General features: G+C 64.9%; 7 protein-coding genes across 7 annotated transcripts; 3 read left to right on the top strand and 4 right to left on the bottom strand.

Moving 5' to 3' along the window:
* Window positions 1-2,380: 2,380 nt before the first annotated feature.
* EMIHUDRAFT_199930 (hypothetical protein) lies at window positions 2,381-3,852 on the bottom strand (the record flags this gene model as incomplete). The annotated part of the gene is made up of 6 exons (XM_005791838.1): window positions 2,381-2,458; window positions 2,530-2,814; window positions 3,029-3,090; window positions 3,250-3,284; window positions 3,359-3,464; window positions 3,528-3,852. The coding sequence occupies 6 exons, from the start codon at window positions 3,850-3,852 to the stop codon at window positions 2,381-2,383; spliced, it is 891 nt and encodes a 296-aa protein (XP_005791895.1).
* Window positions 3,853-7,791: 3,939 nt separating this feature from the next.
* On the top strand, window positions 7,792-9,998 carry EMIHUDRAFT_199932 (hypothetical protein; the record flags this gene model as incomplete). Its single annotated transcript, XM_005791839.1, has 5 exons — window positions 7,792-8,455; window positions 8,665-8,786; window positions 8,861-9,411; window positions 9,527-9,635; window positions 9,756-9,998. 5 exons carry the CDS (start codon window positions 7,792-7,794, stop codon window positions 9,996-9,998), a joined length of 1,689 nt encoding a protein of 562 aa, XP_005791896.1.
* Window positions 9,999-11,057: 1,059 nt separating this feature from the next.
* EMIHUDRAFT_41564 (hypothetical protein) lies at window positions 11,058-12,452 on the bottom strand (the record flags this gene model as incomplete). Its single annotated transcript, XM_005791840.1, has 2 exons — window positions 11,058-11,909; window positions 12,255-12,452. Coding segments are annotated over 2 exons (1,050 nt in total), but the record flags the coding sequence as incomplete, so codon positions are not given.
* Window positions 12,453-13,692: 1,240 nt separating this feature from the next.
* Window positions 13,693-15,832, top strand: EMIHUDRAFT_199934 (hypothetical protein; the record flags this gene model as incomplete). Its single annotated transcript, XM_005791841.1, has 7 exons — window positions 13,693-13,773; window positions 13,858-13,920; window positions 14,221-14,328; window positions 14,646-14,705; window positions 14,779-14,849; window positions 14,975-15,008; window positions 15,383-15,832. The coding sequence occupies 7 exons, from the start codon at window positions 13,693-13,695 to the stop codon at window positions 15,830-15,832; spliced, it is 867 nt and encodes a 288-aa protein (XP_005791898.1).
* An 858-nt stretch (window positions 15,833-16,690) lies between these two features.
* EMIHUDRAFT_97687 (sarcosine dehydrogenase) lies at window positions 16,691-20,081 on the bottom strand (the record flags this gene model as incomplete). Its single annotated transcript, XM_005791842.1, has 6 exons — window positions 16,691-17,836; window positions 18,009-18,512; window positions 18,677-18,830; window positions 18,955-19,052; window positions 19,131-19,304; window positions 19,638-20,081. The coding sequence occupies 6 exons, from the start codon at window positions 20,079-20,081 to the stop codon at window positions 16,691-16,693; spliced, it is 2,520 nt and encodes an 839-aa protein (XP_005791899.1).
* Window positions 20,082-20,837: 756 nt separating this feature from the next.
* Window positions 20,838-21,577, top strand: EMIHUDRAFT_199938 (hypothetical protein; the record flags this gene model as incomplete). Its single annotated transcript, XM_005791843.1, has 2 exons — window positions 20,838-21,340; window positions 21,481-21,577. The coding sequence occupies 2 exons, from the start codon at window positions 20,838-20,840 to the stop codon at window positions 21,575-21,577; spliced, it is 600 nt and encodes a 199-aa protein (XP_005791900.1).
* Window positions 21,578-22,273: 696 nt separating this feature from the next.
* On the bottom strand, window positions 22,274-22,791 carry EMIHUDRAFT_199939 (hypothetical protein; the record flags this gene model as incomplete). The annotated part of the gene is made up of 3 exons (XM_005791844.1): window positions 22,274-22,337; window positions 22,418-22,546; window positions 22,778-22,791. The coding sequence occupies 3 exons, from the start codon at window positions 22,789-22,791 to the stop codon at window positions 22,274-22,276; spliced, it is 207 nt and encodes a 68-aa protein (XP_005791901.1).
* Between the last annotated feature and the right edge of the window lie 92 nt (window positions 22,792-22,883).

A 22,883-nucleotide genomic window follows, 5' to 3' on the forward strand; every position in this document is an offset into this window, starting at 1 on the left:
TACTGGACAAACACAGGGGCCGATTCAAACTCTGTGAGACGCCCACCAAGGTCGGCAAGACGAGCTGCGCTTTCTCGGATGCAATCACAGGCTGCTACCCACCCCCCTCCCCCCCTCCGCCTTCCCCTCCACCGCCGTCGCCTCCCCCGCCATCGCCGCCTCCGCCATCCCCACCCCCGCCATCGCCGCCGCCGTCCCCCCCGCTGCTGTGCACTAGCATCGCAGGGCGTACCGTCACTAGCAAGTGCAGTCACGTTGCATACCCGGCCAATGACTGCACCAACTTTTACTGGACAAACAACAAGGGCCAGTTCAAACTCTGTGAGACGCCCACCAAGGTCGGCAAGACGAGCTGCGCCTCCTCAGATGCAATCACAGGCTGCTACCCACCCCCCTCCCCGCCTCCGCCTTCCCCTCCACCGCCGTCTCCTCCCCCGCCATCGCCGCCTCCGCCGTCGCCGCCGCCGCCTGCGCCGCCACCCTCGCCGCCGCCACTTTCCTGCAGCGACCTGGCAGGGCGCGCAGAAGTTGACAAATGTGGTACCGGCGCAGATATTAGCGATTGCGCGTCTTTCTATGCGGTGAAGGATGCCGCAGAAGGCAAGTACCATCTGTGCTACAAGGAGGAGGGAGAGGACCGGTGTAGCAAAGAGAAGGTGATTTGCGCAAGCTTGCCAACGATTGCGCCGACAAATGCTCCAACGGTTGCACCAACGATTGCACCGACAGCCTGCTTTCCGGAGGGCCTTAGCATCGATTTTGACGGGGCTGGGTACAGCAATGACATCAACAACCTCGGAGGTTATCGCGGCCCTGGCGTGACCCTCAACAAAGAGAACAACGTGTGCAAAGGAAAGCTGGACTGGGGAGTGGAGCCGCCTCTCGGCGGCTGCCCATGCGGCTGCGGCTGCGTCTGTTCGGACCTTCCACCCGCACCTCCGGGCTCACCACAGCAGCTGCTCTTTTCGCAAGTTGCCAAGCAGTACGACGGCACACAAAGCGAGCCGGTCCGGGTCTTGGTGCCGCAGCCTATTGATCATACCCCACCCAACCTCAGACCACCTCATTCACCCCACTCCGCTTGGCCACCTCCGCAGGATCTCATCCTGACGAACGAGACCGAGTATACGCCGTGGAGCTCGATGAACAATGGGCGGCAGGGCAATTCCTTCGGTGAGGTTTCGGTCGCCGCCGGCACCGACACGCGGTTCAAGTTCGCGTTTGCCGACTCGGACGACCCGGAGAAAGTGCCCGTCGAAGTGCCACATTGTGCGCGCCACCGCACCTCCATGGAGTAGTCGTCCGCGCACAGCTGCACAACGCTGACAGAACCCCGTGCGACCCGCTGTGCAGCTTTCGACTTTTGCTTCTTCGACATCGACACGGGGGTCGACGGGGTTCTGTCAGAATCGATTGAGGTAAACCCTCGAGTATAGCCCTGCATGACCACCGAATCTGAATGGTCTCATGCCGCACTGTGCCTCACCTTCACTGGGTCCGATCACCAGGCGTGTGGCATCCTTGACTACTTTCATCATGGAGGTGGGGAGGACGGCGTTCCTGAGGGGCACGCGCTCTCATACTACCTGTGCGACAACATCAAGGGCGACGAGTACTTGGAAGTGACGACTCCCTCGGCTGGCTGCAAGCTCGTCACAGCCTTGCGAGAGGGCATCGGCAGTGATAACCCGGTGACGTGGCTCGATGTGCTCGCGGGTCCTAGCGGCGGCTTCACCTGCGAGGACTATGACTTGTGCCCGAGCAACGGCGTCTCGGGGTATGCCCGGGGTCCGAGCAATGCGGTCGTCGACATAAAGACGTGCGCAACCGACGGCAGCGAGGGGGCTGGCCTCTTCCCCCAGTCGAGCGTGAATGTGACTGCACGCCTGCGCGGCGAGCCAATGCGCTACACGATGCCCAAGTTCGTCTGCTTCACGTACCCCGCCGGGCTCAGTAGCTTTGAGCTGACGTACCACGTAGGGCCAAATCCGGGAGCACCACCCTACTACGGCCGTAATTTCTTCTTCTCGGGGGCTTATATCGTCGCTGCCGACGCCTCTTGTACCGCGTCGGAAAGATAAAGCTTCACCCTCTTCGAAGCCCGGGGCTGGGGCGCGGCCCCGGAGCCCAGCGCGGCCGCCCGGAGCCCAGTCTGGGTCACTGAAAGTAGAGAAACTATTCTCCATCACGTACTGTCTGACGTTGTACTGGTACTGGTGAACTCCGGGAGTACATGTACGACCCTAAAGGAGAAATACACAGTAGCCGCAAATATGTACACGCACACGACCCGAGACGTCTCTTGATCTGGGTGCGGCTCTACATATACTGCCGGGCGCGCGGGGCGGAGATATGGGAGGTGCTTGTTCATGTTCATGCGTCACCGCCTGGCGGTAGCAGCACGCTTCTCTAGCATCCCCTGGATAACCTTGAGGCAGGAGAGTAAACAAAACACAACCTGCAGGCACAAACCGTCACCACGAAGTCAAAACATGTTCATGCGTCAGAGAGCTTGATCGCGAGTGCAACCGTGAGCCACGACCAAGGGACGTGCGCCGTGTTTCCGTGCCGATTGATTGTGCACAAGTCGGGGCGCGCGGCGCCGCTCCCCTCGCCGTCCCCCTCGTCGGCAGCCTCGGGCGGCGCGGCGGCGCGCTCGAGCGCGCTCTTGATGATGTTTGGCGTGCGGTTGGGCGCGAGCGGGGCGGAGTGCCGGCAGAGCGGCTCCAGCAGCGGCGCGAGAGGCACCACGCCGAGAAGCGCGCCGCTCTCATCCACGTGGCGGACGGCGGCGCGCATGGCGCCGACGGCGGACTCTCCATCGCAGCCGGGTCCGAGGACGAGGTGGGTGCACCTGCGAGCTCCGGCGTGTGGCGTCACGGGCGGCGCCATATGGGCGTGAGGGGGCCATAGTGCCGAGAGGGGTGGGAGGGTGGGTTGGTCGGGGAGGACGAGCGTCTGGGCGAGGGAGAAGGGCGAGAGCGGGAGCCGCGCACGGGATCCGACTCGCGCGCAGCGCGTGCAGCACCTGCCTGTCGCGGCCGCACTCCGGGTCGCTTGCAAAGTCGACGCCTCCCGTCAGCGAGTCTCCTGGGGGCAGCGAGGCGGGGCTCGAACGGGGATGCAACGTGCGGGAGTGCAGTGCGAAGGGAGGGCCTCCTCCCCAAGCGCCGTGCAGTGTGCCGAAGTCGACCGACAGAGGGCGCAGTGAGTCTCACTCAGAGCTCTCCCCCGTCATAGCCGAGGCACCTCCGAGGTCGACTGCGAGGATCGCGTCGACGCGCCTAGGGATGCGTCCCACGGCGGGCTGCAGGAGGCGGGCTGCGGCGGGCTGCTTGGCGGCTCCAGTGGAGCGCACAGGCGAGCGAGCGAGGAGGTGATAGCCCCGGTGTTTGCACGTGTCACCTCCTCCACAGAAGAAGGCCCCTTCCCGTCCTCCGGCACCACGAGCAGAAAGGGAGAGCCTGCGGGACGGCAGGGCGGTCGGTGACACGAGGCGAGGCGCCCTGGCGAGCCGGAAGCGACACCTTCGGCGCCGCGCGGAAGGCTCTGCTCGAGGCGGGTGGAGCCGTAGCACCCGTCTCCTGCCGCCAGCGGGACGACGTTCGGAGGGCAGCGCCACAGGTGCGGTGCGAGCTGCTCGTGGCTCGGCATCGGCCGCGGAGAAACGCAGTTGGCAAAGAGCACTGTAGCACCCGGGCTCCGAGCCTCCCACGCCTGCGCGAAGGCCAGTGCACCGAGCACATCGCAGCCTCCGCCCATGCCGATGACGATGCCGCGTTGGCCCGACCGCAGCGACGGCAGCTCAAATATGCTGAGCGCGCGGGGCAGGAGGCCATCGTAGAGGCACATAATTGGGGCCCGGGCGGAGGGACCAACCAACACCGCGCCACCGCTCCACAGCTCGGTGGGTTCGGCCCTCCTGCCACCTAGGGGATGCGCCCCGAGCGCAGGCAGTGCCCACAGGTCGGACCTTAAGACAGGGGATATCACTTTACTGCAGCAGGCGAAAGTAGGTGAAGCCCAAAACCTGGCTGCGCTGCCAAACGCGTCGTCCTCCGCAAATCGCAGCCCATTAGCCCTTCTGAGCCTCCTCCACTAGAAATTGGGCGACGCGCGATGTCGGCGATCGGTACAGTATCCAAGCACCCTCGGTGGTGAGGTGCCTCTGCATGTGACGGACAGACCTAGAGCGCAACCAGGCGAGTGCGGCAGGAGCACGGCGGGTGCGGTGGGCGTCGCGAGAGCGCGACGGGCGTCGCACATATCTCATCTCTCGGAGGCGCCTCAGAGTCAAGCCACCGAGAGCGTGTAGCAACGCGCGCGTCGGGTCCTCCATCCAGCGCCGCTCGTCGATCCGGAGCGTAAAATCTGCATACGGCACGCGTGGAGAGAAGGGGAGGTCCACATACCTGGCCAGCTCCGTCTCTGCAGAGACGTAGCGCGAGTAGCTGCCTGCGTCGGCGAATGGCGGTTAGTCCTCGCCCGGAGGCGCATCATGGAGAAGCGGCGTCGGTGCCTATGAGAAGAGGCAGGCAGCCCGCGGCGATGGCGTCCGAAAACCGGCTCGAGGAGGGTGTGTCGCCTCGGATCACTGGGCAAAACACGCTCGTTGCCATCTCCGCCGCGAGCGCTCGCTTACTGAACACGTCCTTTGAGCAGTTGGCCTTGCGCCTGTCACATCGCCTCACCTGACAGACAGCACGCACACACACTTGCCGTTCCGAGCGAGGACCGCTCGCAGAGCTGTCTGGCGGGCGCTCAACCTCCTCCAAAATGAGCCCGCGCGTGCAGCCGAAGCGAGTGATTGGTAGTGCCGACGTATTGAGTCGACTCAGAGCTTGCCGCGCCGGATAATGCAGCGCCCCCCGGAAGCTGAGCAGCGTCGTCCTGGATGCACCTCGCAGCATCTCTGCCCGGCAATACCTACGGGAGGCGAACGTCCTCTGCCCGCGGCGCTTTTCCCCAATGCACTTGTGGGGCCAGTGCACGCGTGGGCCAAGTGGATACCCCCCCTCCCCTCACGTCTATGGCTGCAGGCACGTGTTTTCCACGTATGGCAGCGGCACAAAGCGGCGGACGCGTCCGAGAAAGGGATGCGCCGTGTCATTCCAGAGGCGCGGGCGGCCACCGTCGACGAACCCAGCCAAGCTGCAGTTCTGTGCCGCGTAGTGCCCGTCCTCCGCCTTCAAGGAGAGAATATCGCCCCAGAGGTAGCTGCGGTTCCAAAAGTTGCTGACGAGCAGACCTGTGAGAAGGAGACGGTTTTTGCGGCGCATCGTTGCGCAGTGAGAGACCAGGTATCGCCCCACCCGCGCGTGTGTGGAGATCTAATGGGCAGACATGTTCTGGGTCGCATCCGCAGGAGACCCCGTGCGACTGTCGTCATGCGCTGCTCGTGCGTGAGGCCGAGGCACCGGGAGCTGAGCAAGCTGAGCTGCGGCAGCACTGGCAGATAAAAGGGCAAGGCGGAGAGTCGAGGGTGGAGGAGGAGCTCCGCCGCGTGCTCCCACTTGACCTGACACGGGTAAAGAGGTGCACGCCCGTCGGGCGGTGGCCCGGGCCAGAGGGCGAGTGTCAGGGGGGGTGTCTGACCGCATCTTTCGAGAATGCGCGCGCAATGCTGCTTCCCCGTCGGCGGAGGCAGCGTTCGTACTCGTGCGGTGCCACGAGCTGGAGGCTGCCGATGGCGCGGGAATTGGCGCCGAGAGTCGGCATACAAGTTTGAATCGGGTCGCTTTAGGCACCAGGCACAGGCCGGTGAAGGTCCAGGGCTCACACCTCTCGTAGACTCGAACAAACAAACAACGCGCAGTCGGGGCGTGATTTCTTTCTTCCAAGTGTGCGTGTCGCGCACTCACATTCATGCATGTCCGGTCTCAATGAATGTCCCACCCCCCTGCGCGCGGGCCTTCTAGGCCTGCGGGTAGTCTCCCCCCCATCCCCAGGGCCCCCAGGGCTCGCACCTCAACCTCTCTAGACCAGTTGTGTTAGGTGCCTATATGGGCTTCCAGTATCGGACCTTCAAGACATGCGCTTTTGGCCGGTGGCCTCTTCGGACATGGTACCGACCGGTGAGCAGTGCGGCACTGAGGCCGACATGAGAGCTGGTGCGGCACACAAGCGAGATGTGTTGCCGCACAGCATTTCCGGCTTACGCTCGATACGTTGGCTGGCACCATGGGCACCTGCGCGAGCCGTGGTGATTGGCTGGGCACAGAGGCTCGGCGCACGGTGGCACAGCGGCCGCCAACTGCTCGGCTCGGAGGCTGAGCAGAATGAGTACAACCGCAACATCAACTTGGGTGCTTGCGGATCTTCTGCGACAGAGCGCATCTCCGCCAGCACTGCGGCTGTGTGGACACGAGTATCCCCTCTTGCTTCTCCTTACCGGTCCGTTCTCCTCGCCTACGGACCACCATCGCAGCTGCTGCCTCCGCTACCAGCTCTCGGGCTGCTGCAACGGCAGTTACCGCAAAGATCTCGCACCGAATGTGGACCCTGCCTTTCGCCGCCGCTACTTCCGACGTCGCCGCTCGACACGACCGGAGCTGTACGCGATGAACACGCGACGATCGACACACGCCCTCTCTGCCTTGTGTGGCGATTACCACGTCGTGGGGGAGTGTTGGGCATCTGTTCGACGTGGCAATGCCACTCTACCTCATTGCTGTCTCTTCCTCGTCTCGCCTCCTCGCGCTAGCCCGTCCCGCTGTCCAACGCCTCTGGCAAGAAGTCCAATGCGCCTCTCTACGAGCGTCTCTGGTCTGCACGTCTGAGACTGAGCCTGCCATCTCCGACGTCGGCGGCCCGTGGCGCAACATCAACGTTCGGGGCATTGAAGATCGTCCTCACGTCCCTGATGCGCTCATCCGCGTCAACGCGGCGAGGCCTCCCAACGGCCCAATCGCCGCGCCGCAAGGGGGCGCCCCCGCTGCCGCTCCCGCGCCCGCCGCTCCCGCCGCGCCCGCTCAAGCCACCGCCCCGCGACGCTCAGCCCGGATTGCAGCTCGCGGCGCACCATGACCGAGCTCCACAACGAGCTCCTGTTCATTATCTCCCCTTTCTCTCTCTCCGCCCACTCGGCCGCGCTTTGACCCCTTCACTGGATCATCTTAGCGCGCAAGTCTTGCCAACAAGCAAGACCATCCTTCGCGAAGACGCAAGGTTGGACGCTTAGCCAGCCCCGGCCCCCGCGAGACGCCGGCGGGTAACCGGCATACCTACGCTCAGACACATTCACACTCTGCTGTTGTTGTCTGCCGCATCCTCATTCATGAAGACTGCGGAGACAATGGGGGAGTGTTGGAGAGTGTGAACTCAAACCTACTTCCTGACCGTAGCCTGACCGTCCATCCTTTTCTCTCTTCTTGTGTATGTATCAAAAACAAAACTTAGTCTTAGAGTTGTTTGGTATTGCTAAAAATCTCTCTCTCTGTATGTAACCGTCTCATGTTTGGACTTTGGTTTGTCCTGCCGCGCACATTGTCATCGACTTGTATCCGACTTGGTGGCTGTGGTGATGTACTCGAGTAGCGATGGTGTGGGTCTCTAGTGACCTATACAGCTCCTCCGTGTTCCGTCTCCTGACAGCTTCCTTAGAAGCCGCGCCATACGATTTAAAAGAATTCTTAAGATACAAGCCTCTCTCACAGCACACTGGCACGACAAGGGCGCGGACTGGCGCGGACTGGCACACTGGCACACACACCAGAAAAAAGAAAGGGCGCGTGGCGCTGAAGAGTTGACCACCTCCCTCGCCCTCGCCGCCGCCGCCAGCCCCGCCGCCGTATGTCTCGCCCGCCTCCCGTCCCGCCACCCGTGCCTCCCGTATCGCCGTTGTCGATCGATACGGCCGGCCACCAATCCCTGGACGACGATTGCCGGGTCTGGTCGCCTGCACGGGCGTGGCGTGAGTCGCCGCGGTGGCAGAGGTCGGCGGATGGGAGCCAGCCTCACCCGGCGGGGCTCGGCGAGCCCTTCCTCGACGAACGTGTGGCCTCAGGTGCCTCGCCGCTCACCAATGAGCGGGTCGTAGCCGCTCTGCTGCCGAACCAGGCGTCGAGCATATCCAGCTCCGGGGAGCACGAGCCGTGGCCACCGGCGGACGGCGTCCCGGTCCATAGCGGGGACGAGCTGCCGCCCTTCCGCTTCAGCTGGCGGAGGCTGTGGCGTTTCCTGGGCCCGGGCTTCCTGATGAGTCTGGCTTACCTCGATCCCGGCAACCTGGAGAGCAACCTGCAGGCGGGGGCCTACACGGGCCTGCGGCTGACGTGGGTGCTCTGGTGGGCGACGATGATGGGGCTGGTGATGCAGGAGAGCGCGGCGCGGCTGGCGCTGGTGACGGGCTGCGACCTCGCCCAGCTCGTGCGCGCGAGGTACCCGCGCTGGCTCAACTACGTCGTGTACTTTAACATGGAGGCCGCGGTCATCGCGGCAGACTTCCAGTGGTGCGGTCCCCGCCACCCATGACACGTCCTTGACGCGTCCCTGACACGCCCCACAGGCAGACATCCAGGAGGTGGTCGGGTCCGCCATCGCCCTCTCGCTGCTCAGCGGAGGGTGGGTCCCCCTCTGGCTCGGCTGCATCATCACCGGCCTCGACAGCCGACCCTTCCCGACGCGCCCGACCCGGCCCCGACCCGGCCCCGCCATGTCGCGCAGGCCTCGACACCTTCACCTTCCTCGCGGTGCAGCAGCTCGGCGTGCGCTACCTCGAGCTTCTCATCTGCGCGATGATCGGCGCGATGGCGGTCTGCTTCTCTCTCAACTTGGGCCACACCGGGGTCGACTCGGCACGAGCCGCAGCTGGCTGTGGGTGTGAAGAGGGTCGTCGCTGCAGGCCGCCGCTTGCGAGTAGGCCGAGCTGCTGCGCGGGTGGGCGCTACCCGGCCTGCAGAGCTACGCCGTCACGCAGGCCGTCGGGACGGTCGGCGCCGTCATCATGCCGCACAACCTCTTTCTGCACTCGGGGGTGGTGCTGTCGCGCCGCGTGCCTCGCTCGACGCCGCGCCGCGTCAACGAGTCGATCTGGTACACGCGGATCGAGTCGACGCTCGCGCTGCTCCTCTCCTTCTACATCAACCTCGCCGTGGTCGCCACCAACGACGCGAGCTTCTTTGACCCCGCGTGCGCCACGCAGCCCGACGGGCCGAAGGCGTGCTTGCCTGCGAGCGCGGCCGATACGACCATCACCTCGCACCACTGCGACCGGCCGGGCGGAGGAAAGGGCGTGTGCGGCGAGCTCGGCCTTCTCGCCGAGGGGTACGCGCTCGAGGCGAGCCTCGGGCCGACTTCGCTCTACGTGTGGGCCATCGGGCTGCTCGCCGCGGGCCAGGCGTCGACGATGGTGTGCACGTACGCGGGACAGATCATCATGGGCGGCTGCCTCGAGCTCTCCCTCGCGCCGTGGTGCGGCGCACACAAGTAGCTCCGCCGGCCAGCAGCTTCGCCCCTCTCCCCCTCTTGCGCCGCCGCGCCTGGCCGCTCCAGCCGCACGCCAGCTGACGCCGAGCGCGACTCACAGGAAGCGCGTCGCGCTCACGCGCTCCCTCGCCCTCGGGCCCGCCCTGCTGGTGGCGGCCTATACCGCGCCCAACCCGGCGCTCTTCTCCAACATCAACGAGTACCTCAACGTCCTCCAGTCGGCAGCCCTGCCCCTCGCACCCGCCAGCCATTCGCCCGCACCGTCACACGCGTAGCCTCTCGCCCCCTCTCCAGTTGCGCCCTCCTCCCTCCTGCCCACCTCAACGCAGGTGCAGCTCCCGTTTGCAGTCTTGCCGGCGCTCACTTTCGCCGCCTCCAAGCCGCTGATGGGCCCCTTCCGCACGCGGCGCGCGCTGCTCGCCGTCTCGTACGCGGTCGCCACCGTCATCATCGCCGTCAACATCTACCTCGTCGCGCAGAGCGTCGCGCACCTCTCCTCGCTCGCGGCGCTCGCCGCCTTCGCCTACTCGGCGCTCTACGTCGCCGTCTGCATCCGGATGGCATGCGGCTGAGTCAACAGTTATGCCGAGCAACTTGCAGGCGGCCATCGATCGACTGTAGCTACACCGCGACAGCACTCAGCAAAAAAAAACGCTCTTCACTTATTTGCATACTCCTCCCTCGAGAAATAGCGCCGTATGGACTATGGTCGACCAGGGCCGGCGAGTACAGTACCGAGTACAATTTTCTCCCGTCACATCCTTCGCGCTTTTCTCTCTCCAAAACGAAACTCCGAGAATGCGCCAGAATCTCGAGAACGGCGGTTCTTCTCGTTTTATCTTTTGGCGGTTCATCTCTCCACCCTCGCCCAGGGATCTACAACGCTGTCTTAAGGTCCGACCTGTGGGCTCTGCCTGCGCTCGGCACCCGGCACCGCCTCGGTATACAAAATGCGCCTGCGGGCGGACCCTCACAGATCACAGATCACAGATCACATCACGACACGCTTACAAGGCACACTGACACAACTGGCGGCAATGACGAAGTTGGCGCATGGCGGCGAGGAAGTGAGGTGGGCGGGTTCCGAACTTTCGACCTTTCCCCGCCCTCCTCTAGGTCACCACTCTGGCCAAGCAGAGCCCGAGAAGCTTCTCAGAAGGGATTTCACCAGCGAGGAGCAGAAGATCGGAAAGCGCTGTTGCGCAACCAACGACAGGCACAGAACCCATGCCAATAGCGCCATGCGCGTCTCCGACGGGTGGGTCTGAGTGAGGTCCTGCCACGTCCTCGTCCTTCTGCTCGTTGGCGTTTGCCGGCTCGCTCTTCTTTAAGCGCAGCGGGCGGGAGAAGTCAGGCCTCGCGGGTACCTGATCTACCTGCCCGCGCATCGCTTGGGAAGTATCAGTACCATCCGTGTGCTCTCGATCACTCGAGACGCGGTCTGGTTCTGGCTCAAGTTGCTTTTGCTGCTTATCTGGCGCCGCAATCCACTCTGGGGTGAGGGCAGCCGCCGCCTGCCGCCGCGACTGATCGTACGAGCCAGTGATTTCTTGCGATCCCTTCTGGCCAGCGGTGAGCGCTCCACGGGCCCAGCTTCCAGAGACCCTGGCTGAGGTTGGCAGCGTGACCATCCCGTGCCCATGACGAAGGCCGCCATGCCACTGGCCTTCGTAGCGCCGCCCGTCTGGCTCGAAGCAAATGCCGTGGTCTTCGGGAGCTCCTGCTCGGAAAGTGCCCTCGAAGCGAGCGCCGTTTGCATACCTCATGCTGCCGCGCCCATCCGGCGCGCCCGACCGTACCTGGCCATCGAAGCGGTGACCGCCCGAAAGCAGGAGCGTCCCACGGCACGAGTGCGCCTCTCCTCCTCGCCATTCGCCCTCGAGCTGGGCACCGCTTGTGTAGGTAAGACGCCCGCGGCCGTGCGGAGCGCCCGCTCGCCAGCTCCCATCGAACGTACCGCCCTTGTGTGGCACGCTGTCGGCATGCGCCGCCTTATCCGGGCACAGTGCGCCCTTTGCAAAGGTCCCCCTCAGTGAGGCGCCTTGCGCTGATTTCAGGACACCTTTGCCGTGTGGCTGACCGCCCACCCAGCCTCCCTCCCAATGGGATCCGTCCCCAATCGTGCATGAGCGCCACACTGGCAGCGCCTCGTCGAGGCAGCCATTCGCCCAAGTGCCCTTCGTCTTCGAGCCATCGGCGGCAGTGAGTATGCCTCGTCGCCGCTCGCCCTCTACCCACTCCCCCTCGAAGGACTCAACGCCTCCGTTCTCGCCCCTGCGCAGCTCGTATCCAGGACCGTGGCGCCGCCCACGCGCGAAGCTTCCTCTGAATTCGACCGTACCGTCCGCCGACACAAAGTTGCCCTCTCCTTCGAACTCGTCGCCGGCAAAGCGGCCTTCGTATCTCCCCTCAGAGCAGTGGAGCACGCCGCCCCCCGTCCTTTTGCCCTCCTGCAGCCTGCCGGAGAAGCTCCCACCGCCGGGCTCGAGGAAGCCTTGCGCCACAACGCAGTCGTGAAACGTGCCTCGGAAGGTGCCGCGAATCGATCGTGGGCCGAGTGCAAGCAGCCCGTCGCCACACCACTGGCCGGCACGCCAAGCCCCACTAAAGCGGACAGGTTCGAGCTCCGTGCGCAGCAGGATGGCCTCGCCCGTGCCGTGCGGCGCGCCGTCCTCCCAATCTCCTCGATACTCCCCCCACCAGCAGTGGCGCTTACCCGACCACCAGCCGGCAGCCTTCATGCTCCAGGGCCAGTCATCCTTCCACAAGCCCTGCAGCCTGTCGCCGCCGTCACCTGCTCGTGTGAGGACGCCCTCGCCGTGCCGGACGCCGCGCTTTTGCCCAGCGATCCCGGTGGTCCTCCAGCCCCCGTCGTAGGCGTCGCCGTTCGTGTAGGTGTGCCGCACCGTCCCCTCCATAAACTCTCCGTCAGCGCTCCAGCTGCCGACCAAGCGATCTCCGTCCTGGAAGGTGAGGCTACTGCGCTCCCCTCCTCGCCGGCCCAAGGTGAAGCTGCCTTGGAAGACCGCCTTTGCTGCGCCCGACACGCCTTCGCGAGCGAGCGAGCCGTCTTTGGTGCACAGCATCGCGAAGCTGCCTTCGGCGTTGTACGGCTGACCCAATCGCCACTCACCGCTGAGCAATCCTATTTTAGTTGTTGCCGTGCCAACGCCGTGACGGAGCCCGCACCAGTGATCGCCCTCGTAGCAGCTGCTGTCGCCCTCCACCCGCCTGCCCGTCCCGCAGAAGAGGGCGTCGCCCGGCTCGTCCCCGGCCCGGCCCTCGACGGAGAAGCGAAGCGAGTACGGCTGGCTACGCGCGCTCGTGCCTCCGCCCACTCCGCCCACCGCCACGAAGAGGCGGCCAGGATGCACGCGACCCTGATAGATCACCCTCTGCAGGGCTGCCATGGATGCGTCCGCCGATTGACCTGGTGCTGTACGGGCATCCCTGGCCTCTTGGCCCGGTGGTTGCAGGAGCAGCTCGCCTGTCAGCGACCTCCAGTCCCAAAACGTCTTGTTGGGCTTTCGATCTCGCTGGACCCACATCCCAAGCATAGAACCGTCCTTCCCATTGTGCTGGTGCCCATCCACCGACAGGCTGAGCCTGTACGGGGGGTAGTCCTTGTCGCCAATCATAATTTCGTGAATCTGCAGCGAACCGCCCGCTAGCCTACCGTGGATCTCGCGGCGGAGCCCCCCGGGCCGAGCCCCGTGCCCTGGGTGGTCTGCCGTCTCAACCGACTGCGGAGCAACTTTAAGCAATGGGGGTGAAGAACATGCCTTTCTTCCATCCACGGCGCGTGGGCTGGCTGCCGCGAGTACCTTGGATTTCTCGTTGCGCGAGCCATCAGAGCGCTTCGCAGCGGGCAGCACCGAGCCGGCGGACAGCTTTTGTGCCATTGCAGCATCGAGCTGGCGCGGTTCTCGCACAGCCTTTGGCGAGGCCTCGCTCGATTGGGCGGAGCTTGTGATCCGAGGTGCAGGTTGGCGGCTGAGTTCCCGTGGTGCTGACTGTGTCGGCTTTGGAGGCGGTGGCCGCTTGGGAGGCGGTGACGGCTTTGGTGGTGACGATCTTGGCGTCGATTGAGCCTGCGGTGGTTGTTGCGCCTTGCGAGGTGGAGGCTGCGACGAAGCAGCAGCTGGAGGCGACGGCGGCAACGCCGTCGTTTTGTCGCGTGGCAGAGGAGTCGGAGATGCGGTGGACTGTTGACTCGTTACGGACACGTGCAATGACACACCAACAGCAGGCGTACTTCCCGAGCATATGAGCTGCAACCGGACCCGTGCCAACTGCCTGTTTCTCACCCCCTTGTCCTGGACGGAGGCTGCTCGCGCACGATTTGCGGTGCCTGTTGTCTCTAAAGTCTCCGTGCCCCTCGATACTTCGACGTCGGCTTGAGCTGCTGTCCTTGGTAGCTCTCCCTCAAAGGAATCGGGCGGCAGCTCCAGCGACTCGAGAAAAGCGCGCTCGCTCGAGGCATACGAGCGGGAGGTGCCCATGACGTTTCCCCATGTCCATGTGACGGTTTCCGTTACGTCGTTGCAAAAAGAAACATAAAACTCGACTTACTTAGTTTTCGTACAACCAACTCATCTTAAGGCCCTTTTCGGCTTTCGGGAATTTCGGCTTTCGGGAGTCAAGTTTGATGACTCCCGCCCAACTTTCGGCTTTCGGGAATCAAGCTTGATGACTCCCGCGCCAACCAACTCATCGTGGAGTAGGCCCTCCGCCGGGGGGTTTCAAGAACGGAGATCGTCCTCCTCTCACAGCCCCCCCCTGCCAACTTCCCAGCGTGAGACTCCGCGTTCCGACTGGGGTCAGCGCTCGGATTGCGACCTACCAATACTGACGCTGGAGGACTGGCGGAAGAAGCATCCCGAGGGTTATCCGCAGATTCCGGTGCTCTTCAAGCCCTCCCCTGAATTGATGAAGCGCTCAAGCGTGGGCCTCTACTCGCAGAGTGTGGGTAAACGAAAGTACCGTATTCGGTACTATCAAGAAAGACACCGAAAAAAGTCGCCGCGACACTCCACGACGAGCCAGCCAGCTGCCGGCTCGCACGGCAGCCTCTTCCTATGGACCAGCCTCGACTTCCATACAGTCAACATTTTGTCGCTGCGTGCTCGTGGTGAGCTGTGGCGGCGGTCGAAGTTCGCCCAGATTCGGTGACGAGCGCCGGACGATAGTACCGCCTCTGTTCGCCCTGTGCATGTCAGGCCAGGCTGCAGCAGAGCACTACCAACGTGCTGCCCTGTTGCAGCCTGACTTTGCCCACTGTGCACAGTCGCCAGAGCACCACCACCGCCCGGCATCGTGTCACGGCGAGCTCCTTCTGCGCCCGCTCGCGAGGCTCTCGCGCTGGCACACTTTGGCCATCTGCTGCTCGCGTTCGGCGAGCTCTTCTCCGCACTCCTGCCACGGTGCCGTCACCACACACCTTCTGGCTGGCCTGAGCCGCGCGGGGTCGCCGGCGGGGGCAACGCGTCGACCTCTCTCTCTGGTGCACCACGGGCCGCAACGGCCTGCGAGCAGCGTGCGCGAGGAGGCAGTGTGCCGGCACAGTCGAGCCGGAGCATCGGGTTCTTGATGCTTCTGGGGTCAAGTTTGACCTTATGTGGTATAATATGCAACAATAATGCTATGCTCTCACCCAGCCTTTTGAGATATGATCCCTCAAAGTCGAATTTTCGTTTACTGGTGACCATAGTACCGTTTGTCTTGTTTGCGTTTCTTCAAACGAATCCTTTAAAGTCTCGACAATCACTCAGCTGCTTATGTGGCACCGCAGAGGCTCCCTTGGGGATGCCTGAGGCCACCCCAACCACACACTAAGCCGTACGTAGACGAATTGCGCGCTACTTTTTTCGTTTACCCACACTCTGCGAGTAACCAGTCGCGAGTTCCTGGACGAATATGGCGACACGATTGTCAATCACGGCCAGGCTACACACAGGCCGGTGGGCAGCTTGCACTGCCCGCCGAGCAACAACGCGCATTGCGAATTCAGGATTACGGGACGCTGAGGAACCTCGCAAGCACGTGGCACAATCAGAGCCGCGGCCGATATGTGAGCCTCTTCCACTGCCGTAGCATCTTCTGCCACAGGCTCTTTTCCACGCTTGGCGTTCCCCGGCAGCTCGACGGCGGCCGGGAGCCCTCGTCTACCAATCTTCTCATTGGCGGACCCGGCAGTGGGCTTCCCTTTCACTTCCATCGAGCCAATTGGCAGATGCAAATATTGGGAGACAAGGCATGGTTCCTTCTGCCTCCGTCGGGCATGACCGCTGAGCTGTCCAAGAAGGTTGGGCCCTTTCTCTATCCCGCAGAGGGCTGGGCGCCTCATCTGAGCGGACGTGCTATTGGCGAGCGTCCGCTGGTGTGCGTGCAACGGCCGCGCGAATAATTTTTTCCCTGATAATTGGTGGCATGCGACGATGAACCTGGCGTACGGAGAGAAGTTGAACGAGGGATGGCAGAGAGGAGGCAGAAGCAGCGTTCAGCTGGCCGACCCGTTCCAAGGTGGCTGCCCTCAGACCGTTGGAAGCTGTGGCCCAAGTTGCGGGGACGGCTACTTCAACTTCATTCGCGCTGCCAAGTTGGCCACGAAGGGCTACCCGCAATCGCTCATCGCGTCACTCGCTGTCATTCGCGCTGCTGCGGACGCAGTCCCTGCCGCCACACCGCTCGGGGTCTCGCCTGTCGCGATGGAGGCGAGGGAGATCTGGAGTGATCATTCGCGTCAGGTGATGCTTGAGACCGCTGCTTTTGCACACTGCGTGGCCGCAATTGTCGTTTCCGCCAGATCGCATCCCTCGTCGGGAGCGGGATCGGACTGCGGTGCTGACACTGGCTCTGCGCAAGCTAGCCACCAGCTGACGACCACCTTGATCAAGCGGTGGAAGAGCGTGGCCTTCAACTTGTCGCAGTCAGTCTATCACAGGCAGTGCAGGATGGCCCCGGGTCCCCTCTGCTCCGCCTTGTCCGAGAGCGAGCAAACCGCTCGAGACCCGAGAGTCGTGGGCGGGGCAAAGCCGCCGGTGCATGATCGAGAGATCCCGCGGTGCTCGCACCGCGGTGCTCCACGGATGATTTGAGTAGGCAGGTGATCAGAAACAACTCCGATCACAAGGCTATGCGACCCTTTTCACATGGTCTTAGATATCTGAATGTACACGCGTTTATACTCTCCAACTGAGGCGCGAGTGGGCGGCCTCACGGTCAGTCGCGCCCTCGTCACGCCTCGAGCAAGTGAGTACTCCGCTTATTGGGCCACCTCGAGCAAGTCCTCCGCCTCGGAGTAGTCGCCAGCAATCCGCTTACCCTCCGGATCGAAGGGCGCCTTGAGGTGGAGCGTCGCGGGCAGCGGCGCGCGCCGCTTGCTGCGCACCGCCCACGACCCCTCGCGCAGCCACTTGGGCGTGATCTTTTCCAGCCCGTCTGGGCAGCGGACGTAGCCCGTCACCACCTGCTTCCCGATGCTGTGCCCGTACGCGGTGGAGCGCACGATGCCGAGCGGCTCGCCGTCGCGCTCGATGAGCTCCGCGCCGTGCAGCGGCGGCGCCCCGCCCGGCCCGCCGTCGGCGTCGAGCGTCAGCGTGACGATGCGGCGCTGCAGGCCACTCTGCATCTTGGCGAGCAGCGCGTCGCGGCCGAGGAAGCCGGGCGCGTCCTCGCGCCGCAGCTTCGGCAGGACGGTGAAGCCGATCGCAGCCTCCTGCGGCGAGTCGCCGCACGCCAGGTCGGCGTGCCAGTGGCGGTAGCTCTTCTCCGCCGAGAGCGAGTCGATGGCAAAGTAGCCGGCGTCGCGCACGGGCGCGCCGCTCCGTCGCTCGAGGGCGGCGCCCGCCTCGCGGAGCGCGGCGTACACCTGCGGCGCGCCGCCCGCCGGCATGTGCAGCTCGAAGCCCAGCTCGCCCACGAAGGTGAGCCGCAGCAGCCGCACGTCCGGCACGCCCGCCACCGTCAGTCCCTCCCTCGCCGTCGAGAACGGGAAGGCGGAGAGGTCGTCGATGGCGCCGCCGCCGACGAGCGGCGCGAGGAGCTGGTGCGAGAGCGGGCCCTGCACCGAGAGCAGGGTCAGCTCGTCCGAGATGTCGGCCACAGACACGCCGCCGCCAAACCCGCCCTCGTCGAGCGCCGACTCGATCCAGCGCAGGTCGTGCGACGCCGTCGCGCCGCCCGTGCACATGTACCAGCGGTTGTCAGCCAGCCGCGTCACCGTCACGTCCGCCTCGACGCCTCCGCGCGCGTTGCAGAGCGGCGTGTAGACGACGGCGCCCGGGGCGCGCCCCTCCATGTCGTTGCCGCACACCCACTGCATCGCCGCGTCGGCGCGCGGGCCGCTGATCAGCAGCTTCCCGAAGTAGGACTGGTCGAAGAGCGCGACGCCGGACCTCGCCGCGCGCACCTGCCGGACGAGTCGCGGGCGTCTCTGCGGCTGTGGCGTGCGCAATGCCGTGGGCGTCGAGAGGCAGGTGCGTGGAGAGGCGAGTGGCGCCAGAGAAGCGCGTGGTGGTGTGGGGAAAAGGAGGAAGGGTGGGGGGGGCGTCTCGGGCGGTGTCCCTCGCCTCCTCCGCCACGCGGCCGAACGAGGCCGGCCAGCCAAAAGTGAGCTCGCCCTCCACAAAGTCGAGGTACGGGTGCGACTCGTGCGCGGCGACATCGGCGCGGCCGGCGCCCAACCGCCACCCGCTCTCCTCGTCCGCATACGCGCCGTAGTAGTCGTAGCTCCGCGGCAGCGCGCCTGCGCCGACGTCCGGCCCGACGAACCAGCCCGGCCGCTCGAAGCCGTGCCGCGCCTGGAAGACACATCCGGCGGCGGCGAGGCAGTCGTGCAGCGCGGAGCGGCGGGCGCCACGACCCGCGAGCGGCTCGTCGGACGGGAAGACGATCGCGTACGTCTTTGCGTAGGACTCGTGCGTCCGGTCCTGCACCCAGCGCGCGTCGGCGACGGTGGACGCGTGGAAGCGCGCCGGGTCGAAGCCGAACAGGTCGAGGGTGGGCGCGCCGTGCAGCACCCACGCGGCGAGCTCTCTGCCGATTCCGCCGCTGAGCATCATGCCCATGGAGTTGAACCCCCCCCCCTGGGGGGATTTTTGGGGGGGGTCGGCCCAGCGGGGGCCTCAAAGGGCGGAACCCCCCCCCCCCCCCCCCCACGCGCGGCCTCTGCCGCCCCGCGCGTGCGCGTGTGGCTCTCTCGCGCGAAGCTTTCTCGCGTGCCGCCGCTCGCCTGCCACAAGCCGCGCACGCCCGGCTGCGGCCCGACGAGAGGCTTGTGGTCGGGGGTGAAGGACTCGGGACCGCAGACGGTCGAGGCGATGCCGGTGTGCTCGACGGCGGGGCAGCGCTGCACGTGCCCCGTCATGTTTTGGAGGAAGGTGTCCCAGTCGAGGTCAAAGAGCCTGGCGAGTCAGAATGGGCTGCGGTGATGGACCGGCGTTCAGCGACGGCGGTCAGTCGTGCTGGCGGCGCCCAAACGCAAAGTCGGACGCCGGCTGTGCCCAAAACTCGGGGTTGGTCTCGTACCCTCCGATGGCCATCGCGCTGCCCTGCGCCTTGAGGTACACGGACAGGTCGTGGTCCCGCACGTTTGGCAGCCCGCCGTGCATCCCCTCGAGCGGCTCCTGCTCACGCGAGACGGGTGTGAAGAGACGCCGTCCACGGGCCCCGCCCCTCGCCCCTCTCGCGCGGCTCTCCGTCACGACGTACGCGTGCTTCATCGCGAGCAGCGGCAGCGGTGCGCCAGCCATCTCCGACACGGCGCCCGCCCACGCGCCGCACGCGTTCACCACGTGGCCCGTCCGGATGGTCTGGCCGCAGGAGGTGTGCACGCCAACCACCCGCCGGCCGACCGTCCCTGTGGGGCTCGCGTACTCCTTGGGGAGGCGACGGCGGGCGGGCGGTCAGCAGGGAGGGCAGCGGCAGCAGGGAGGAGGAGAGCCAGCCAGCAGGGAGGGGAGAGGCGCTCCTCTGTCACTAGACCCGCCACTCGCACGCCCTCGCGCACTGTGGCGCCAAGCCTCCGCGCGCCCTTGGTGTACGCGCTGACTAGCCCGGCTGGGTCGAGCGTGCCTAGAGAACCGGCGTGTTCGTGTCGACGACACGCTCTCCCTCTCCCTCGCGCCTTGGCCGGGCTGCGCTCCGTCGGTCGGCGAGTAGAGAGCGCCGTACACGTCGTCTGTCCGGAGGAGAGGGTGCACCCTGGGCACCTCGCTCGGCGAGAGGACCTCGGAGGCGATGCCGTAGTACTCTCCCGTCTGACCCAGCCGCTCGTACTCGGCGAGCCGCTCCTTGTTGCCCGCGATGAAGAGGCCGCCGTTCTGAGTCCACGCGGCGCCGGGCGCCTCCTCGAGGCGCATCGCAAGCTCGCGCGTGTGCGTGTGCAGCTCGATGTCGACGTAGGACGGGCGCAGCCGCCACAGCATCCCAGCGGTGTGCCACGTCGTGCCGGCCGTGAGCGAGTGAGCCTCGAGCAGCAGCGTCGAGAGGCCCTGCTCCTGCAGGTGATAGCACGCCGAGGCGCCGACGCAGCCACCACCGATGACGACCGCGTCGACCGAGGCTGGCAGCGCCGCAGCGGGCCCGCTGCTCAGCCGGCGAGGAGAGAGGGTTCGCTGGCCGAGGCGACCGAGCTGGGGCGGACGGAGTCGCATGTATGTTGCACCCCTGTGATGTTGCACCCCTGTGGAAGACAAGAAATTCGAGTACCTGGCGGCCCCCCTTAGCTACACAGTGAGAGAGAGAGAACAAAAGTACACTGAAAACCTCGGACCCTCGCGCCTAGGCCCGCCGCCCGCCGCCGACGCCCACCGCCAATCCGACGCCAACAGCGACCTGGGCTCGCCACTCGACGACGACCTCTCCGACCGAGGAGGAGGAGGGTGGAGACCACACGGCCTAGACTCCCAGAGCCCCGACGACGACGGGGAAGGCCCGCCGCTGCTCGTCCCCGCCTCTGCTGTCACCGTCTCCCCCGCCGCCGCGGGCCCCTTTGCCCGCGTCGCGCAAGTAATCCCTGACTCTCCCTTCACACTTACCGACCCGATCCCGTCGACCGATCCCGCGCCCGGCCGATGACAAGCCCTACGTCTGCCCCCTCGCCGACTGCCCATGCGCATATGATGATCGGCCGCGCGCGGCACCCTCCTTTGTGGAAGAGAATACATTTCCCACGAAAAGATGGCCCTGGGTTCCAACTTTTTCCGGGTATGGTATGGTACACTGGTCAGTTGACACGCGAACGTTCGTACGAGTTCCGAGGCGGAGGCGACGCTGCAGGACCCCCCATTAGCGATTGCCTTCGGCGGAGGCATTTTCGACTCACGCTGAGGCACTCGCAGTGGTACCTAGGTAGCGGCGTGTCGGCGACAGCGTCTGCGGCCTGAGGGCGGGATGCTCTGAATGCACGAATGCACGTCGCCCTCGCTGCACTCGCCTTTTTTCCACCAGAGACCGTGGTCGACCCACCGCTTACGGGCGTCATCTGCTCCGTCCTCGACCACGGGGCCGTCGGTGACAACCGCACCCTCAACACGCCTGCCATCCAGGCGGCGATCGACACTTGCCACCGGGCTGCACCAGCGGGATCCACAGTGCTCGTCCCACCTGGTGCCTATCGTCCCGCGGCCAGCATCCACCTCCGTTCAAACTTGCGTCTCCACCTCGCCCTGGGCGCTGGCCTCTATGGAAGCTCCGATCCGAGCGACTACAGCGTCTCGCTGCAGTGGTTTGGTGGTCGGCATGTGGCAAACTTTGACGCACTCGTTCGCGGCGCCAACCTCACGAATGTGAGCGTGACGGGCTCAAACGGTGCGGCGCTTCCAGGTAATGCGTCGATCATTGATGGCGTGGGTTGGAAGTGGTGGTGCTGGGCAAAGGCTGAGGGTCGTGGCATGCCGCTGTACCAACCGTGGTGCCGGCTATTCAACCCAAATATAATGAACTCTTCCCCTCCATGGGCGCCCACGTCTAATCAGGCGGGACGATCCAGTGCCGCCGCCCCTGCCCGGGGAAACCTCGGCCGGGCCATCGACGCACTCGGAACCGGTGGAGCCGGGAGAAGATGGAGAAGAAGAGAGACAGCATCGGAGGAAGCGACACCAACAACGAGGGAAACGGCCACAGCGGCTGTCGCATGTTGCTCGGCTGACGAGCAAGCGAGCGAAGGGGAGAACCGGAAGCCCCGGGAGGACGGTCGGTGAGCCCCGAAACGAGGGTCTAAGCAGGTGTCTGTACAGGAGAGTGGTGTTGCGACGGTGTATCATTCACTTTATGCCACCGTTGCATATCCGGATATGCAACGTACGGTGGCATAAAGTGAATGATACACCGTCGCAGGTGTGCAGTGTTGTGTCTATTAGCTCTGAGTAGAGGGCGCGTCCTGCAGTTAAGGGGACACCCGGTACGCGGGGCCAACCCTCGGAGACCCGTGTTTACTTTACGGCCCTTTCCCTGCGAACGCGCACCCCTGGCGCACCCCCTAGGGCTAGGGCTTTCTTGCCCGCAACCCGATCCCGCTCATCTGGCCCGCTGGGTGTGCTTCTTAGCTCCCCGGCCCTGGATGTGAGGCTGCCGACTGCACTCCAAGTGCTCCAAGTGCCTTCTCAGCGTGCACTAAGAAACCCCAACACCTTCGGAGTACAAACTGTCAACGTCCACTTCATTGCACGGGACGCGGCACAAACGGGGCACAAACGCAAGGCTACAAACACGGGGAGGCACGTAGTGACGCAGGGGAGTCTAGGCGACGGTGGCGCGTCCTCCGCCGCCGCGAGCTTCACTTCACTTTTAGCAAGTTTTCTGTGCAGTCGGTAGCCTCACATGGCTTAATTTTTTAGAATTCTTTTCACTCACTGTCGCGTCTTGGCAGCACAAAGCCGCGCCAGACGTCCGCCAGCTCCCGAGCCTCCCTCGCGGCTGTCGAAGCGCTCCTCGTCCCAGCCCACGCCGCACGCGATCACGGGTACGGCCCAGCCGCATCAGCCATCACCTCGACCGCCCACTTGCGAGCCGCGCCGGCTCCGGGAAGAGCTCGTGCGACTGCGGCGACCACTCCGCCGCCTTGAGGATGAGCCTGCCCACCTCCACCGCCTCGGCCGCTGGCTGCAGGTTGGCCGGCCTGAGGGAGGGCAGAACCAAGCGCGCTGCGCCTGGGCGAAGTCTAGGGGGCCAGGCCGCCGTCGGGCGGGGGCGGCGGCGGCGGCTCGCATCAGGCTGTGAGCTGTGAAATAGTCTGGGTTCAGGCAGATTTATCCCGAGGCGGTACCCGGCGCCGAGCGTATTTGTGAAGAGAGAGAAAAGTCTTTGTGATCGACGTTGCGCTGATACCTGGGTCTGTCCCTTTCTCGACCGTCCCCTTGACATTCTGTGTGACTTGGGGCCGCTGGGCGGGTAGGGGTTGCCGGTTCTTCTTGTTTGTGTGAAGCCTCAGCTTGGACATGGACATGGGCTGTAGG

Source organism: Emiliania huxleyi, assembly GCF_000372725.1.
Source record: "Emiliania huxleyi CCMP1516 unplaced genomic scaffold EMIHUscaffold_11, whole genome shotgun sequence".
Lineage (NCBI taxonomy): Eukaryota > Haptophyta > Isochrysidales > Noelaerhabdaceae > Emiliania > Emiliania huxleyi.